The following is a 17217-nucleotide window of genomic DNA, read 5'->3' as shown; positions in this document are numbered from 1 at the left end:
AGACACAAAACGCAGGAGTATGTTGAGTCTAGAGACTAACCTTCTATCGGAGTGACCCCATGCAGAAGGTTCCAGAGGACGGAGCTCTAGCAGCAAGGCCACAAGTCACAGCTTAAAGATAATGTACCGCCCTGAGAGGGGCCCGGTCGCTTCCTCCGCTTGCTCGGGCTGAGCCGCTCGAGGTCCGGGCTCGGGTTCTCTGTGGCACGAGCGCCTCCGGACCGGGTGCCACGTCGCTCTTGTTAAGGGGAGGCGGTGTGGGGTTGGTGGTTGTGTAATGGGTCGTGACGCCACCCACGGGTCGTGGTGACGGGGGATGCACCACCGCTGCGACTGAAGTGATGGCGGGCTCATCTGGGATCGGTGTTGCGGCCGCAGCTGAGATGTTAGCCCCTCAGTGGGTAGGGGCGGTGTGTCTCGGGGCCCCGGTGGTGGGGTATGGTGGACTGTAAGGGGATAATGTTGTCGTCAGGGTGCAGGGCGCCGTGCAGCGGTGTAGCGTCGTGCCCGGATGGCACTGGTGTAGTCACGATTGATTCACACTCAGTCACTGGTAAACCAAAGTTCGGTAATGGTCGGTCCCTGCGGCCAGCTGCTGATGTCCCCTGTGGGGTTGATCGTGGCCCCTTTTCCCGTACACCTCTGGATGTTTGTGTTTCGGCCCCCCTGCCTAAGCAGTGGTAGCCCGCTCCCCGGCGTTGAGCTGCCGGAGGAGCCCTCGGTTGCCCACAGGCGCTGGCCCGGTGGGTGTTTGGCCCTTGGCGGTGGCGCTCACCCTCTCTCGGTGGGCTTTTGCCTTCTTTCGGGACTTTGGGTGTGGATGAACCCGTGAGGTCCGGCCAGCAATCAGTCAATTTGCCTATACTCAGTGGCTTCTAAGCTAGGACGGGGTCTGAGTACCCTCCTATTGGTGCTCCGGTACACGGTTGACTCCCTGGTTCGGGACCGGCGGGCTCCAACCCAGGCCCGGTCCGTACGGTTCCGCCGGTTGTTGTACCGGTACTCCTGCAGGTGGGCACCACCGTCTGCCTGCCTGACGTTCTCTAAGGGGCCCAGGCTCCTACCCGGGTCCCTGACAGCTACTCCTCTACCACTCACAGTCAACTCCAAAACTCATCTGTTTGAACTTCCGGCCCCAGGACAGTAGTCTCCTCGGTGGGCGTGTCTTTCCACCTGACTCCGCCCACCTGGTGTGCTCTACTAGCCCTGAGGGAGGCATCAGGTCTCCCTTTCGGGTGACATGTGTGTGACCTCATAGGGGATGGGGGTGTGTGTGTATGTGGTAGATGTTATTACCTGTGACCCCTGGGGTCCAGGGCGTCACACACCCCCTTGGTTTAATGCAGACTGTCCGCGGGCTTCCCGATCCACTCCGGTTTATTTTTCTTTTTCAACTGCAAAAACGGGAAAACACTTACAATCATAATAACATTAATACAAACTATGGTCACTGAAGGTCTTCCCGTAACGGGAGGCATTTTACTTTAACGTTTCAAACTTTATTAAGCGGGAACGGGTTCATGTCCTTCCTCCTTTCCCACCCAAACAACCTAGCCTTGATGCTGCCCCTAAGAAATGGGCAGTACCCCTTTTCCCCAGTCCGGAAACAGGAACACGGTAGGTCACCCAGGCGGGAACGGGTACAGTGCAGCGCACCCAGCAGTTGTCAAGGGCTCTCCGGAGGATGGTCACCGGTCTCGGTGGTGACCGGACCCCAGCCTGCTCTGCTGCGGGTCCTTCCTCCAATCTGCCTCTCCGGAGGCCAACGGAACAGGAAGGCATTTCAAAGGGGGCAGATAGGGCAATATTTACAAGCCCAAAAGTTTTTGGGTGGCCGGCAAGTCCACGGCTTTGTCCATCAGCAGTCACTCACGCAACAGGGATTTCCAACAACACACAAGTCCAAACGGGGACGGGTCCTTTTTAGCAGCAACGGCTACCAGTTTCACTCATCAACGGGGGACTCCTCTTCCACCTCTACCTCAGGGCTGTACGGTGGAGGAGGGGGCTGTCTGCTACTCCGTAAATCTAGGGCAAACCAGCCCCTCTCCCTCGGTGCCGAGTGTAGTGCACCAAATCGCCGGGCAGGAGGTCATGGTCAGTGTGCCCGAACGGAAGATGACTATTTACATCCCGCCAGGAAAAGAACACTTCCGTTTCCAGACCGGGGTCGTATAAGAATCCCCAGCCCTTGTCCTTGTTAAATCTTCGGACCTGGCCCTGCTGGGTGGGGCCCCGTACCCAGTAGCCAGCGCTCCTTAGGTGCTCCTTCCCCTCAATGGTACGGGCGAGCACCTCCTCTCTCTTTCTTTCTCGGGCTGCAAATGGTTGGACTGCTGCTCCCAATAGAGTGGGTTTACATGCCCGGGGTCTGCATCAGTGGGGGTCTGGCCCAGCCGGCGCTCCAGGCCTGCCTCCTCCAGTAACTTCCCATGAGCGCCCGGGATGTACTCCGCCACCGATGTTGGGGGTGGGGATAAGGGTGGAGGAGCAGCAACCACTGTTGCGGGCAATGGAGGAGGCGGTATGGCGGGCTACAGCAGACCGAGCCCCTCAGCCGCGATGGCCGACCCCTCAAGGGCATAGGGACGTGGGTCGCCTCCCCACCCTGCCAACACCGTCGTTCTCTCACAGGCCCACACAGCAGCCACTATCTCCCCCATCTCCGCCGCCCAGTGCTCCACCAGGAAACTTACCTGGTGCTGGAGGCGGCGACGCATCTCCTCCGTCCGGGCCTTCACCCACGCCGATGTTCCTTGCACAGGCTACGGGACATCGGGACGCGGGACGGGAGTTGCCATGCTGCACAGTGTGGGTCCAGGAATGGAACGGATGCAGGGTCCTGGAGTCCCTGCCTTTTTATCTACTCAGTTACATCAGGCAGCCTTCTCGCCCGCCTCCCCCTTGGTTTTCTCTTAGCACTCCTCCTTCGGGGGCGGGGCTTCACTTTTCGCGCCTTCACTGCTCGGGGAAGACGACTCGAGCGGGAAACTTTCGCTCCAAGATGGCGGGACTTCAACTTTTTCGGCAGGACGCCGCTGATGGAAACTTCTAAGGCGCACTTTCCACAGGTAAGTGGACTGTCTGAATCCTGTTCGAGATGCCAGAAAGAGTATACGTGTACCGCCCTGAGAGGGGCCCGGCCGCTTACTCCGCTTGCTCGGGCCGAGCCGCTCGAGGTTCGGGCTCGGGTTCTCAGTGGCACGAGCGCCTCCAGACCGGGGGCCACATCGCTCTTGTTAAGGGGAGGTGGTGTGGGGTTGGTGGTTGTGTAACGGGTCGTGACACCACCCACGGGTCGTGGTGACGAGGGATGCACCACCGCTGCGGCTGAAGTGATGGCGGGCTCATCCGGGATCGGTGTTGCGGCCGCAGCTGAGATGTTAGCCTCTCCGTGGGTAGGGGCGGTGTGTCTCGGGGCCCTGTGGTGGGGTATGGTGAACTGTAAGGGGATGATGTTGTGGTCGGTTTGCAGGGCACCGTGCCGCGGTGTAGTGTCATGCCTGGATGGCACTGGTGTAGTCACGATTGATTCACACTCAGAGTCACTGGTAAACCAAAGTTCGGTAGTGGTCGGTCCCCGCGGCCAGCTGCTGATGTCCCCTATGGGGTTGATCGTGGCCCCTTTTCCCGTACACCTCTGGATGTTTGTGTTTCGGCCCTTCTGCCTAAGCAGTGGTAGCCTGCTCCTCGGCATTGAGCTGCCGGAGGAGCCCTCGGTTGCCCGCAGACGCTGGCCCGTCGGGTATTTGGCCCTTGGTGGTGGTGCTCACCCTCTCTTGGTGGGCTTTTGTCTTCTTTCGGGTGTGGATGAACCCGTGAGGTCCGGCCAGCAATCAGTCAATTTGCCTATACTCAGTGGCTTCTAAGCTAGGACGGGGTCTGAGTACCCTCCTGTTGGTGCTCCGGTACATGGTTGACTCCCCGGTTCGGGACTGGCGGGCTCCAACCCAGGCCCGGTCCGTACGGTTCCGCCGGTTGTTGTACCGGTACTCCTGCAGATGGCCACCAACGTCTGCCTGCCTGACGTTCTCTAAAGGGCCCAGGCTCCTACCCGGGTCCCTGACAGCTACTCTTCTACCACTCACTGTCAACTCCAAAACTCTGCCCCAGGACAGTAGTCTCCTCAGTGGGCGTGTCTTTCTGCCTGACTTTGCCCACCTGGTGTGCTCTACTAGCCCTGAGGGAGGCATCAGGTCTCCCTTTCGGGTGACATGTGTGTGACCTCACAGGGGATGGGGGTGTGTGTGTATGTGGTAGATGTTATTACCTGTGACCCCTGGGGTCCAGAGCGTCACACTAACATGCTGAGGCCGACTGGTGCATGAACTTAGTAGACTTTCACAGGCATCTGAGAGCATAAGGCCCTACTATGGCTCTATTGGCAAATCCTTTATCCCCTCTACTATGAGGAGAAGAGACGTGGATTCTTAAGCGTCTGGGAACAAAAGGATTACTCTAGCCATAGTGGAGAACTCTTTACCCCCTCCTCTAGGAAGAGATTAGAGCTATGGAAAGGGAAACTGACTTTCATAAATTGGATTGCATTTCTAGGCTGGGTTGTGCTGAGACTCACATGACCAGTAAGAATGGCAACCATCCAGATGGAACTAAACCTCCAGCACATTTCAATTATACATGTAACGCCCATGCCAGCGTAGCGTCCTCACACTCTCCTACTTTCCTCCTCATCTGAGGAAGTTGGTTTCCTCACCTGTCCAGGCATCCTGTGGCAATGGTCTCATCCCCGTCCCATGCTGCTGCCTCCTGGAGCATCTGTACACCTTGAAGGCTTCCGACTTCTGCCCATAGGGCGCGCTCGTGGCCACAGCCCCTTTCTCAAAAAACTGGCGTCCCATTACCAGGAAGTGATCCTTGAGGTCAGCTATTACCCTGAAAGTACTTAAGCCTGCCTCCCCTTAGGGGAGACGCGTGAGCAACGTTGCCTATGCTTAGTGGATTGCTAGTACTCAAGTCCCATACTTACTACCGTGTATAGTTCAGTGTTTTGTGTCCTAGTACCAGTGTCTTGTTCCGCTAACCTGTGTCACTTCTTAGAGCTTGCTTCCTGCAACCATTTCAATGCTGCCATGTCTGAGTTACCACCTCCATGCTGCTACGTCCGAGTTACCACCTTTGTGCTACCAAGTCTGAGTCTTCATTTTCGTGCTGCCACGTCTGAGCATACCTGTACCGGACATCAAAGTCTCACCAGTCCGCCAGGGCGGACCACCGGTCCTTGCTGTCGTGCATTTAGGCCCTCTGGAGCTGCGCTTGACAATCCCTGTATAGGGGTTAGCTCCAGGTTGGCTCCTCCAGGGGAGTCCGGGGCATGGCCAGTGGATCCACTCCCAGACGCTCACCGGCCCTTGGCAACCATAACAGTGCTACTTTAAAGATTTCCGTTTATCGCAGAGAGTCCCAGAAGGGAAGGTCATATTTAATTATCTTATTTCTGTGGGAATCTTCTAACAGGAAGAGATTGTTAAAAGAGACAATTTCCTTAAATTTAACATTGGAAATTGCCCTCCATTAAATAAATTTGTAAGATAAAAACAATTATTTGTGTTGTATGAGCTGGATGTTTTGTGACATTGGACAGATACAAATATTCCCCCCTGTTTTTAATTTTAAGAGTGATTTCTACCCTACTCTAGAGACATATTCAGAGACAAGCTAAGGCTGATCAGTAATTTTTTTTCTGTTTCTTCTACTTACTTCTTGCAATTTCATCATTTTCCTTCAGTTGCCGCTCGAGTTCTTTTTGCTTTGTAATGTGTTTGCAGCAGTCCAGGAAAGCATCAATACATTTCTGTCCTTCCGATATGTGTCGAGTCCGACGTTCACAACTGTGACCCATGGGGTTGTCAAGCATTCCGTCCTGACAACATTTCTTCTCCTGCTCTATATATTGCGATGCTAAAAGGATAAAGCAGATCATTGTAAACAGTGTAACTGCTCAAAAAATAAAGTTACACACACAAACATGACATACAAGCAACTGATGCCGCGCAATTTCAGAATTACCTTTTCTGTCCTGTTCTTGAATCAGCAGAGCTGAAGAACGTCGTCTACGCTTTAGTGTTGGTTCACACAAAGGCACTGGGGGAAAAGAAATACAGTCGTACAATTAATCCCTTTGACAGAACCACACAATATTGCATAAAAAATAGTCTTCTAGGTGGGTGAGTCTTTCAAAAAGAATGGCCAGTATTTGTAGATATAAGAAAACAGCATAAAATGAATTCTCCTTCTCCTCCAACAGCGTTTCTTAAGCACAAAAAGAGTAACAAAAGAATTCTTTCATCTCTAGTGTAGCGCCCCATGGGGCAGGTGTTTTAACCTACTCGTCGCCGGGGGTGCAGATCCTTTACGTCATCACAGGGTGGCTCGGCCCTCTTTCATTGACCTGAGGCATACAGGAAGGGAAGGAGGGTGGTGGACAGGAGGCAGGAATGGAGGATGAGGGTGTTAGTGATAGTGGAGGATGGGGGTGACGGTTAGGAAAGTCTACTAGGATGATCGTGATGCCAGCTGTGGTACGCGGCCAGGTAGGCGGCCACCGCTGAAGGGTCTCTCAGCGGGGCAGATGTTGGGTGTAGCCGGGATGGTATCACTCCCCACAGGTGGAGCGGGCCCCGGGAGGATGGTGAGGGCACGGCAGTCTCCGGGAGCACTGGGCGACGGCAATCAGAGTCAGAGTCAATAGGTGCGGATTCCAGGTCTTTACTTACTGGTTCAACGTCGCACCCCGGGAACTGGTCTCTGCCGTCATGAAGCTCTGGTTGATCCTGGGTAGGACAGAGGTTAGGTCTGCTATGCCAGTCTCTGTGGTCTTTCCTTCTCTAAGATGCGCCGTGTCAATCCCCGTGGCATAAAGCCCCTTGGGGACCCCCTTGTCAGTAAAGTGTCCCGCTCTGTATGCTGATACCGCAGCTCCGTTGTTGGGCCAGTCCTCAACCCCGGATCCTATATGCTATTTGGCTACAGACTCATTGGGATGGGTTCGGTGACTATTCTAGTCGTTCCCCGAGACCTTTGCAGAATTGGTCAATAACATGAATCATGCCTGCCCTAGGATTCTGTATCCTGAATGCGCCAGTCCTGTGGAAGCAGCTGCCTGCTTCTCCCCAGCGACCATGTTGAACTCCTCCATCGCACAAGATCTACCAGTACCGGTCCACTTCCTCCCGGTGTCTTCAGCCTGCCCCCGGTCTGGCCTGTTCTACAAGAACATATGGCATCCATTGTGAGTGCATTGGATATGATATGCTAATGACCCTCGGCTCCCGCTGTGCTGCAAGCGTGACCCCAGTGTCATGCAACTGTGACCCGATCCTGCAGTTGTGGAGGATTGGGCAGGAGCAGCGGAGGGGAAGAAGGGATTAATCTCCCTATCTCCTCCATTGTCAATTAATGTGATTATCGCACTGCACTTGGATATCATCCGAGTGCAGTCCGATGTTTCACTCGCACCCATAGACTTGTATGGGTGTAGGTGACACGGCTCTTGCTGACAACTGCAGCAGGCTGTGACTTTTCTCTCATCCAGAAACTGGATGAGAAAAAAGTTGACCATTTGCTTTCCAACAGTGAAGAACATTGGTCCGAGTGCAATGCAAGATTTTCTCGCATTGCACGCGTCCGATTCATACGCTCGTTTGAACGAACCCTTTGGCAAAGTAGATTAAATAATCTCACTAAAATGGGATTAAAGAGACTTTTCAGTCTGTAACATAGACTATCCAACATATATAGTCTTTCTCCAGCTCCAGCATGACACACATTGCACAGTCCCTGCCACTTGGTAAGAAATCTGCTCTCTAGTGCGGGCAGTAACATGAGTATCCGATTCCCAGGCATAAACTTTCTCACTGAAACTGACTTATGAAACCATATGGATTGCACTTCTTGTGCCTTGAGGAGGCACTCTTTTATCTGGCCCTTCATTTTGGTCCCTTTATGCAACAGAACATTATGCATGGGAAAATATGGAAAACAATTATCAGATTCTGGTCCCTGTGTAACCCCAAAAAGTGACCACAGGCTCCCTTGATGCTCAGGGACTTCTCCACAGCCAGTTATATTTCCACAAGGCTCACAAGGTTGTCTACATTCTGAGGATCATATTGGGTAACTCAACCTTGCACAAAGTTAGGTAGCGAGTGTGAAGCTACCACTAATGGGAGCCAGTACTCTGGCGAGATGTGTTGCTTCTAGGTAAAATTAGTTGAAAATCCACTAGAGGGCACTAGCATCCAAGCAAGGATGCAATAGAGTGGTCAGACAAGCTGAGGTCAGAGCCAGAAGTCACGTAGGTACAGAGGGGTAAGCGGAGCTGGAGTCACATGAGAGTCGAGAGTTGGAAGCCAGGAGGTATCGTCAGGAGCCGGAGGTGAACCGAACCATAGTCAGGTAATAAGCCAAAGTCGGGGTATGGGAGGACAAGTCAGTAGGAGGAGGGCATGGAGATGGGATAACTAAACGGAGAGCAGGTAGGGGACAGGGAGGACGGAGGTCAGGGAGAAGAAGACTGGGTAGCGTACAGAATCAGAACAGATTTACAGGGACCAGATACACACACTACAGAGCAGGAACTATAACTGGCGCGATACCGAGGGAAACAGAACCAAGGTAAAGCAGTGTGATCCTAAAAATGAGGCATGGCAGCATAGTCTCCTCCCACCGGACCTTACCCTGGAGAACACTGACAGCAGAAACAAAAACATATACAATGACTCTGAAGAGCAGACTCATACATGAATCGTGACAGTGAGTGGATAAATCGGTCCATCACCACATTTACCACAATTTGTGCCTGAGAGCAGGTCTCAGACTGTAGCCAATTTTGCACCAGATGCAGTAGATTGAATATCTGGGACCTGGGAGGTTTGTACGTATACTAGCACAAGAGGAGCATCCGTTGCACCCTGACTGCCAAGGTTAGATCGAATTATGTCTAATTTCCACCTTCAGCTTGAAACACTCCTTGGCATCCTGAATGGCGAAGTATTACTCAGGACATTCAATTTTTAAATTGTAATCACTTGTGTTCTTTCGGAGTTCTGCCGACATTCAAACACCAATATCCAAGTGTGGGTTACAGCTGTGGCGCCCCAGGACCTGGTCGCCACAACAGCATTGCCCTCCCAAAGGGTTAATGCTGAGCCTGGAGGTAATTGGGAGATCTATTGGCCAGTAAGTTAACACCCAACACAGTTCTCCCTCCGGCCAGCAGAGGGAGCTCTGAACCTGGAATTTCAGGGAGGATTCCTTAAGTCTGGCTGGAGGGAGGAAGTAGTAGTTAGTCTGGAGTGAGGAGTGAAAGAGGACAGACGGAGAGTAGTGCTGCCTTGTAGAACTGGGGCCTAGAGCTGGAAGAGCTTGGCCCAGTGAAGCAAGAAGTGCAGAGAGGCACAGAAGAGACTCGGACATCGGAGTCTGTGGTTGCCAGGGTATAAAATCCGTCCCTGGTAGCCGAATCCGGAGGGCAGGAGAGCTGCAAGCCCCTGGCCCAGAAGCAACCTGAAGGAATAGCTGCAATCCAAGGGCCCGGTGTCGACTCCAGCAGAGAAGCACCAGAGAGGGCCTGCGCAGTCTACCCCACAGAAAAAGGGGCGAACCACCGGTCCCAGCAGCAAGAGGGCAATTGCTAACCCAAAGTGCAGTGTCCTAAAACAGCAAAGAAAGATTAGGGAGTAGGCCTCATACCCAACTGGCCAAAGATCACCCCAGGCACTTCCAGGCCGGCCGGATCATCTGTACCATCTGTGACGGTCTCCCTGGACTAAACTTCTGCCGAGTAAAAGAGGAGAAGGTAAAGAGACTACTGTTTGTGCCTGTTTCTTTCATTGCTTGTCGGCCCTGCACCGTGTTAGTCACACAACACCATAGACTTCCACAAGCACCAACTGTGTCCCGGGGCACCGCTCCACCTGTGGGGAGCAGTACCACCATTGCTGCCACTTCATCACCCCGGAGGCCTTACACAGCAGCGGCGGCTTAATAGCTGCATACCACAGGTGGCGTAACGAACACAAACGTAAAGTCATCAGCCACATATTCTACTGACACCCACCAGGGCCACGGAGCCGGGCCCAGCCACCACTGACTACCACCGGACTAGCCCGGCCCGGCACCGGGTGTCCCATAGCCCTGGGGTGGGCGAGTCAACTTTGGCGTCACGAACAGGATCTCGTGCCCGGTCCCACCGGGTACTGTGCGCCTGCAGGAATTGTGCTTAAAAGACTGTGTACTGGTTGTAAACTGCCGCCGCCATTAGCCTCGCCGAGCGCAGGAAGAAGGGGGGCATGCCTGACAAAGAGCGCGAAGGGAGCGCGCCATCAGAGCAGAGCGCTGTTAACCCCGCGCGACCCAGAAGGAAATTTGAAAAGTGAACGGAGCCTGGTAAGGTTCACTAAGGGGGAGGAAGATGTCCGACTCAGAGGGAGAGCAGGTGGCTGCCATCGCCCAAGGCGCCGCAGCACCGGCCGAAGCAATCCCAGTCGCCGTCGCCCCAGCCCCCACTGTAGCGCCGGTAATGCCGATCACCATGCCGTACATCCCGGGAGCAGAATGGCTGCCGCAGTACTCCGGGGAGTCCCATACCTTGAGCGACTTCAGAGAAAGCCTGCACAGCTTATTCCGGGTGTATCCGCTGACTGAGAGCCAGAAGATGGGCATATTAATGGGACAGCTAGCCGGCGCAGCCCAGCGTGAAGCGAAGTCCTGGCCTGATACAGATAAAGGGACAGTAACCCAGATATTGGCCAAGCTAAAGAGTACTTTTGACACCCGCACCGCAGCAGAAATAAAGATGAGATTCTTTGGGTGCAAGCAGCGGGCCACAGACAGCATAAGGGACTATGCCTTAAACTTGCAGGAGGCCCTGAAATCAGTTAAAGAGGTGGACCCAGAGAGTGTACGTGAAGGAGACAAACTCCTAACTGAGCAGTTCATAGAGGGGCTCCTGTCAGATGCCCACAGGACCCAGCTGCGTATCCTGGTCCTGCAGAACCCTGCTCTGGACTTTGCAAAGTTTAAGGACCAGGCCATCCGGGTACTGAGAGAATCTACACCGAATGACCCAGTACCCCTCCGGCCTCTTGCTATCACGTACCCCGGGGTGGTGCCTGCAACACGAGCCGCTGCAGGGGCTGAGGCGCAGTCCCTGGATAAGGATCCCACTGCAGAGCTCAGACAGCAGTTCCAGGAGCTGACCAAGACTGTAGCTGCCCTTGCCAAGACCGTGCAGTCCCTACAAGTGACCCCATCGCCTGCAAGAATCGAGTTGGCCTCCAGCCCAGATGACGTCCCATGGATGCGACAGAGGAGGATTCCGCCGACCCGAGGCAGAGACACAGACCGGTATGATTCAACAGGACAACCGATCTGCCGCCACTGCAGCCAGGCGGGCCACATTGCACGACACTGTCCTTTAAATGGGCCGAGCCTGGGGCCAGGAGCCGACCCCCAGGTGTAAGGAAGCCCGGCTCAACCCCCAGCCGCAGCAAATATGTGGGAGGACGCCCAGTCCTTCCTATTGTGCTGGATGGGATCCCTTTGAATGCCCTCCTGGATACGGGGTCCCAGGTAACGACCATCCCCTATAAACTGTACAAAAGATAATGGGCTGATTCAGACATTGACCATGGCCCAGATGATGATTTAACAATTGTGGCCAGTAATGGTCAGCCCTTACCTCAAATTGGGTACAAAGAAGTAACCATTAAAGTGGGGCGGGTGGACTTGCCATGTCAGGGGATGATAATTGTAGATATTGATCGCAAAGAATCTGACCCACTGCTAACCATTGGTACAAATGTGATAGAAAATTGTATTGCCGAAGTGATAATTTTGTTGCAACAGGCGTCTGAAACTGCCAGCTCCGGGCAGCAGCGTGCCCTACAGAGGGAGATCAGAGCCCTGATGAGGAGGCAGCAGGTAGAGCTGGCCGGAGGAGAAATTGGCAGTGTGAGGGTAAGTGACCCCCTCCCCATTGCAATACCCCCAAGAAGTGAAATGTTGATATGGTGTCGGGCAGCAATAGGCCTCAATGGTCAGGATTACCATGCCTTGGTAGAACCGGTGTATTCAGACAGTAGGCCTGGAGTCCTGGTAGCCAGAGGGGTAGCAGACGTCCGCAAGGGGAGAGTGCCCGTCCGTGTCTTGAATTGTGGGGAGGAGGAGGCCAAATTGCCCCGGTACGCCACTGTAGCAAAACTGTACACTGTCAGCAACAATACCATTAAAGCAGTGGAACCCTTGATCCCGTCCGACCAGGCGGAAGACAATGGCTCCAAGGGGCAGCTGGAAGACTGGTGCCAAAAATTACATGTAGGCACCGACTCCACCCCCTCGCACCAAAAGCATGGGGTTTACCGGGTGGTACAGGAGTACGAGCGGGTCTTCAGCAAACACCCCCTAGATTTTGGGCAGGTGAAAGGGGTTAAACATCAAATCCCCACGGGTGATCATCATCCCATTAAAGAGAGATACCGCCCTGTACCCCCCGCACAGTATCAGCGTGCCAAGGAAATGTTACGAGAAATGAAGGAGGCTGGGGTTATCAGAGATAGTTGTAGCCCCTGGGCAGCTCCACTAGTGCTCGTAAAGAAAAAAGATAGTACAATGAGAATGTGTGTAGATTACAGGCAAATTAACCGCATTACACATAAAGATGCTTATCCACTGCCCAGAATAGAGGAGTCACTAACAGCCTTAAAGTCAGCTAACTATTATTCCACCTTGGATCTCACCAGTGGGTATTGGCAGGTTCCCGTGGCAGAGGCGGACAAGGAGAAGACTGCATTCACGACACCAATGGGCCTCTGTGAGTTCAATTGTATGCCATTCGGGCTCTGCAACGCCCCAGGGACATTCCAAAGGTTGATGGAGTGCTGCTTGGGCCACCACAACTTTGAAACCGTGCTGTTGTACCTGGATGATGTCATAGTCTACTCCAAGACTTATGAAGACCACCTGAGGCACTTAGCAGAAGTGTTTGAGTCCTTGTCGAAATATGGCCTGAAGATAAAGCCGTCCAAATGTCACCTCTTGAAGCCAAAGGTACAGTACCTGGGTCATGTGGTCAGCGCAGAAGGTGTGGCACCTGATCCGGAGAAAGTCACTGTAATCAAGGACTGGCCAAGACCCACCACAGTGAAGGAGGTGCGGCAGTTCCTTGGACTGGTGGGCTACTACCGAAGGTTCATTGATGGTTTCACCAAGATAGCAGCGCCCCTTCAAGATCTCCTGGTGGGCCAGCCAAAGCAGGCTAAGAAGCAGAGCCCTCCATTTGAATGGAGCAGCCAACTAGAAACATCCTTTGTCCGGCTGAAAGGGGCTCTCACGGGAGAAGAAATTCTGGCCTACCCTGACTACAGCCAACCGTTTGTACTGTATACAGACGCCAGCAACGTGGGACTGGGAGCAGTTCTGTCCCAGGTACAGGGAGGCAGAGAGAGGGTGATAGCGTACGCCAGTAGGAAGCTTCGGCCCACAGAAAGGAATCCAGAAAACTACAGTTCCTTCAAGCTGGAGTTCCTCGCTATTGTTTGGGCAGTGACTGAACGCTTCAAGCACTATCTGGCATCGGCCAAGTTCACCATCTTCACGGACAACAATCCGTTGACACACCTGGCAACAGCCAAGTTAGGTGCGTTGGAACAGCGATGGATGGCCCGGCTGTCTAACTTTGACTTTACCATCAAGTATCGGGCTGGCAAGAAGAATAACAATGCTGATGCGCTGTCCAGAATGCCTCACTTACCCGAGTCTGGAGAAGACCTGGATGAACTCGAAGAGATAGAGTTACCGGCTTTCCATCACCAAGGTGTTTCCCAGTGTGAGCATGCTGTAGGAGTGAAGCGCTCGAGCCAGCACGAGGTCTCGGTCAACCCATTACTCCACCATAATTGGGAAGAGACACAGAACGGTGACCCGGCCGTGCGATTGGTCAAAGAGAAGCTAGCACAAGCTGAGACCCATCTTGGCCCAGATGCTCCAGAAGAAGCCCAGCAGCTGTGGAAGGAGAGGGGACGACTGTTCACATACCAAGGCAAGCTCTGCAAGAGATATGTCAACTGGCGAACGAATGAACTCGTCTGGCAGATTGTGGTCCCACAGAGGGATGCTCCAATGGTCCTAGCAGCTTATCATGATAACGCAGGACACTTCGGGTGGAATTAGTTGGAGACCCTACTCCGCGAACGGTTCTACTGGGTGCACATGAGGAAGATGATCGAGAAGTGGTGCCGAGACTGTGGTCCATGTAACCTGACGCGGAAAGATGATGCCAGCCAAAGGTCTCCCCTACAGCCAATTGTCACGAAGCAGCCCCTGGAGTTGGTGGCCCTGGACCACGTGAAGTTAACACCAAGCCGGTCAGGCTATATGTACGCCCTCACCATTGTGGACCATTACTCCCGTTTCCTTATAGTAGTGCCCGTGAAGGACCAGACAGCCAGAACAGCAGCGAGAGCATTTCAGGCATACTTTTGGCGACCTCACGGTTACCCTGAAAGGGTACTGACTGATCAGGGTCCTGCATTCGAGGCAGAAGTGTTCCAAGAGTTCTGTAACCTGTACGGTTGTAAGAAAATCAGAACCACACCGTACCACCCCCAAACCAATGGATTGTGCGAGAAGATGAACCATGTGGTTATTGACATGCTCAAGACTCTACCTTTGGAAGAAAGAAACCAATGGCCAGAAAAGTTACCAGATCTGGTAGACTTGTACAACCATATCTCGGTAAATTCGACCAACTGCAGCCCTGCTTACCTGATGCGAGCCAGACCTGGCAAGTTACCTGTAGACTTTGAGATGGGGACTGTGTCACCTGAGGCGGTTCAGGAAATGGAAGATTGGGATACAGAGCGGCAGCAGCGGTACCGTAAGGTCCAGGAATGCGTAGAGAGGGCCCTGTCTCAAGCAAGAACGAGACAAGAGCAGCATTACAATCAAACAGCCCCAGCAACTCCCTTAGCACCTGGAGAACAAGTCCTCAAGAAGAAGCGGAGGATGCATAAATTGGATGATCAGTGGGAAAACGAGCCCTACACCATTATCCCCTCCAACTTTGACAACAGTAAGGTATGCCTCATAAGCAAGGATGAAGGCAAGACCTATCAAGCAGTCTCTCGAGACCGCCTGAAAGCGTGCCCTGAACGGTGCAGAATCCAAAGAGAAATGGAAGAAGTACAAGGAAGTCCCCAAAGTCAAGAGAAAGAGGGGGAGATGATCCAAACAATCCTTGGAAAATTCCCCAAAACTTGGACCCGAATAAACAATGCCATAGTGGTACCAGTTTTGACGTTTCCGCAGTTGGTCGAGCCAGAAACAGAAGAGGTTCCGGATCCACCTAAAGAACCGTCCGCTCCAACACGAGATGACACGCCAGCAGTGGAACAGGAGGATCAACCCCCTGTCAGTGGTGAACCTGTCATACCCTTGGCGACTCTTAGACCACGTAGGCAATCATCACGCTTACCTATCGGGGTTAGGCCTACCTGTAGTGCTGAGGTAGAAGACACACCAAGTAGTCAGGGGCAAACACCAGAGCTACGCAGGTCTCAACGCAGCACTCGGGGACAACCCCCTCCAAGGTATAGAGAGTCAACTGTATAAGGGAAAAAGAAGGAGTACTTATTAGAATGTAAAGAGTTATGCGAAATGTCTGTAACGTTGTGTACAAAATGTTTTTCTTTTTCTTTGATTGCGAAAATGGACAATTGGGCCACTGGACTATGGGTGGCCAACACCTAAATTGTTCATAGTTAGCACCAGTGTGCTCAACACCCCTGAAGAAAAACCCGTCCGGCGTGCATAGAGTGGGGTCATCAATGCTCTGACGCACGCCCAGAGCCTACGTTGGGGGTTTGATCGCGGCGGGTCCCCCATGGAGCAGTGTAATGGACACCCGGCAGGGAGCCACACTGGACTCTTATAGTAATGGTTAAGTTTGTAACGTTCAAGTAATCCGCCTCCCATAATGGGATGAAATGTTCTAACATGTCATGTTTGTTTCTACAGTCCGGGAGTACTGAATTTAACTAAGGGGGAGTGTGGCGCCCCAGGACCTGGTCGCCACAACAGCATTGCCCTCCCAAAGGGTTAATGCTGAGCCTGGAGGTAATTGGGAGATCTATTGGCCAGTAAGTTAACACCCAACACAGTTCTCCCTCCGGCCAGCAGAGGGAGCTCTGAACCTGGAATTTCAGGGAGGATTCCTTAAGTCTGGCTGGAGGGAGGAAGTAGTAGTTAGTCTGGAGTGAGGAGTGAAAGAGGACAGACGGAGAGTAGTGCTGCCTTGTAGAACTGGGGCCTAGAGCTGGAAGAGCTTGGCCCAGTGAAGCAAGAAGTGCAGAGAGGCACAGAGGAGACTCGGACATCGGAGTCTGTGGTTGCCAGGGTATAAAATCCGTCCCTGGTAGCCGAATCCGGAGGGCAGGAGAGCTGCAAGCCCCTGGCCCAGAAGCAACCTGAAGGAATAGCTGCAATCCAAGGGCCCGGTGTGGACTCCAGCAGAGAAGCACCAGAGAGGGCCTGCGCAGTCTACCCCACAGAAAAAGGGGCGAACCACCGGTCCCAGCAGCAAGAGGGCAATTGCTAACCCAAAGTGCAGTGTCCTAAAACAGCAAAGAAAGATTAGGGAGTAGGCCTCATACTCAACTGGCCAAAGATCACCCCAGGCACTTCCAGGCCGGCCGGATCATCTGTACCATCTGTGACGGTCTCCCTGGACTAAACTTCTGCCGAGTAAAAGAGGAGAAGGTAAAGAGACTACTGTTTGTGCCTGTTTCTTTCATTGCTTGTCGGCCCTGCACCGTGTTAGTCACACAACACCATAGACTTCCACGAGCACCAACTGTGTCCCGGGGCACCGCTCCACCTGTGGGGAGCAGTACCACCATTGCTGCCACTTCATCACCCCGGAGGCCTTACACAGCAGCGGCGGCTTAATAGCCGCATACCACAGGTGGCGTCACGAACACAAACGTAAAGTCATCAGCCACATATTCTACTGACATCCACCAGGGCCACGGAGCCGGGCCCAGCCACCACTGACTACCACCGGACTAGCCCGGCACCGGGTGTCCCATAGCCCTGGGGTGGGCGAGTCACAGCTCTCTGGTAGCGGCTTGAATATGCACAGGCAAAGGGTTTTATATCAAAACAGCATAAAGTTTGTTCTTATTTTTAAACTTTACAGCT

The 17217-nt window shown here is 53.3% G+C and overlaps 1 protein-coding gene across 1 annotated transcript in view; it reads right to left on the bottom strand.

Annotated features, from left to right (window-relative positions):
- Positions 1-17217, bottom strand: part of LOC142302794 (complement C3-like) — a 421200-nt gene that overhangs the window by 273565 nt on the left and 130418 nt on the right. The window contains exons 15-16 of the mRNA XM_075343903.1: positions 6028-6102; positions 5719-5919 (exon numbers count right to left, since the gene is read on the bottom strand). Coding sequence (XP_075200018.1) covers positions 5719-5919; positions 6028-6102 — 276 coding nt within the window. The remainder of the gene's footprint in view (positions 1-5718; positions 5920-6027; positions 6103-17217) is intronic.

The sequence above is a fragment of the Anomaloglossus baeobatrachus genome, chromosome 4, assembly GCF_048569485.1.
Source record: "Anomaloglossus baeobatrachus isolate aAnoBae1 chromosome 4, aAnoBae1.hap1, whole genome shotgun sequence".
Taxonomy (NCBI): domain Eukaryota; kingdom Metazoa; phylum Chordata; class Amphibia; order Anura; family Aromobatidae; genus Anomaloglossus; species Anomaloglossus baeobatrachus.
This window is presented reverse-complemented; position numbering and strand designations above follow the sequence as displayed.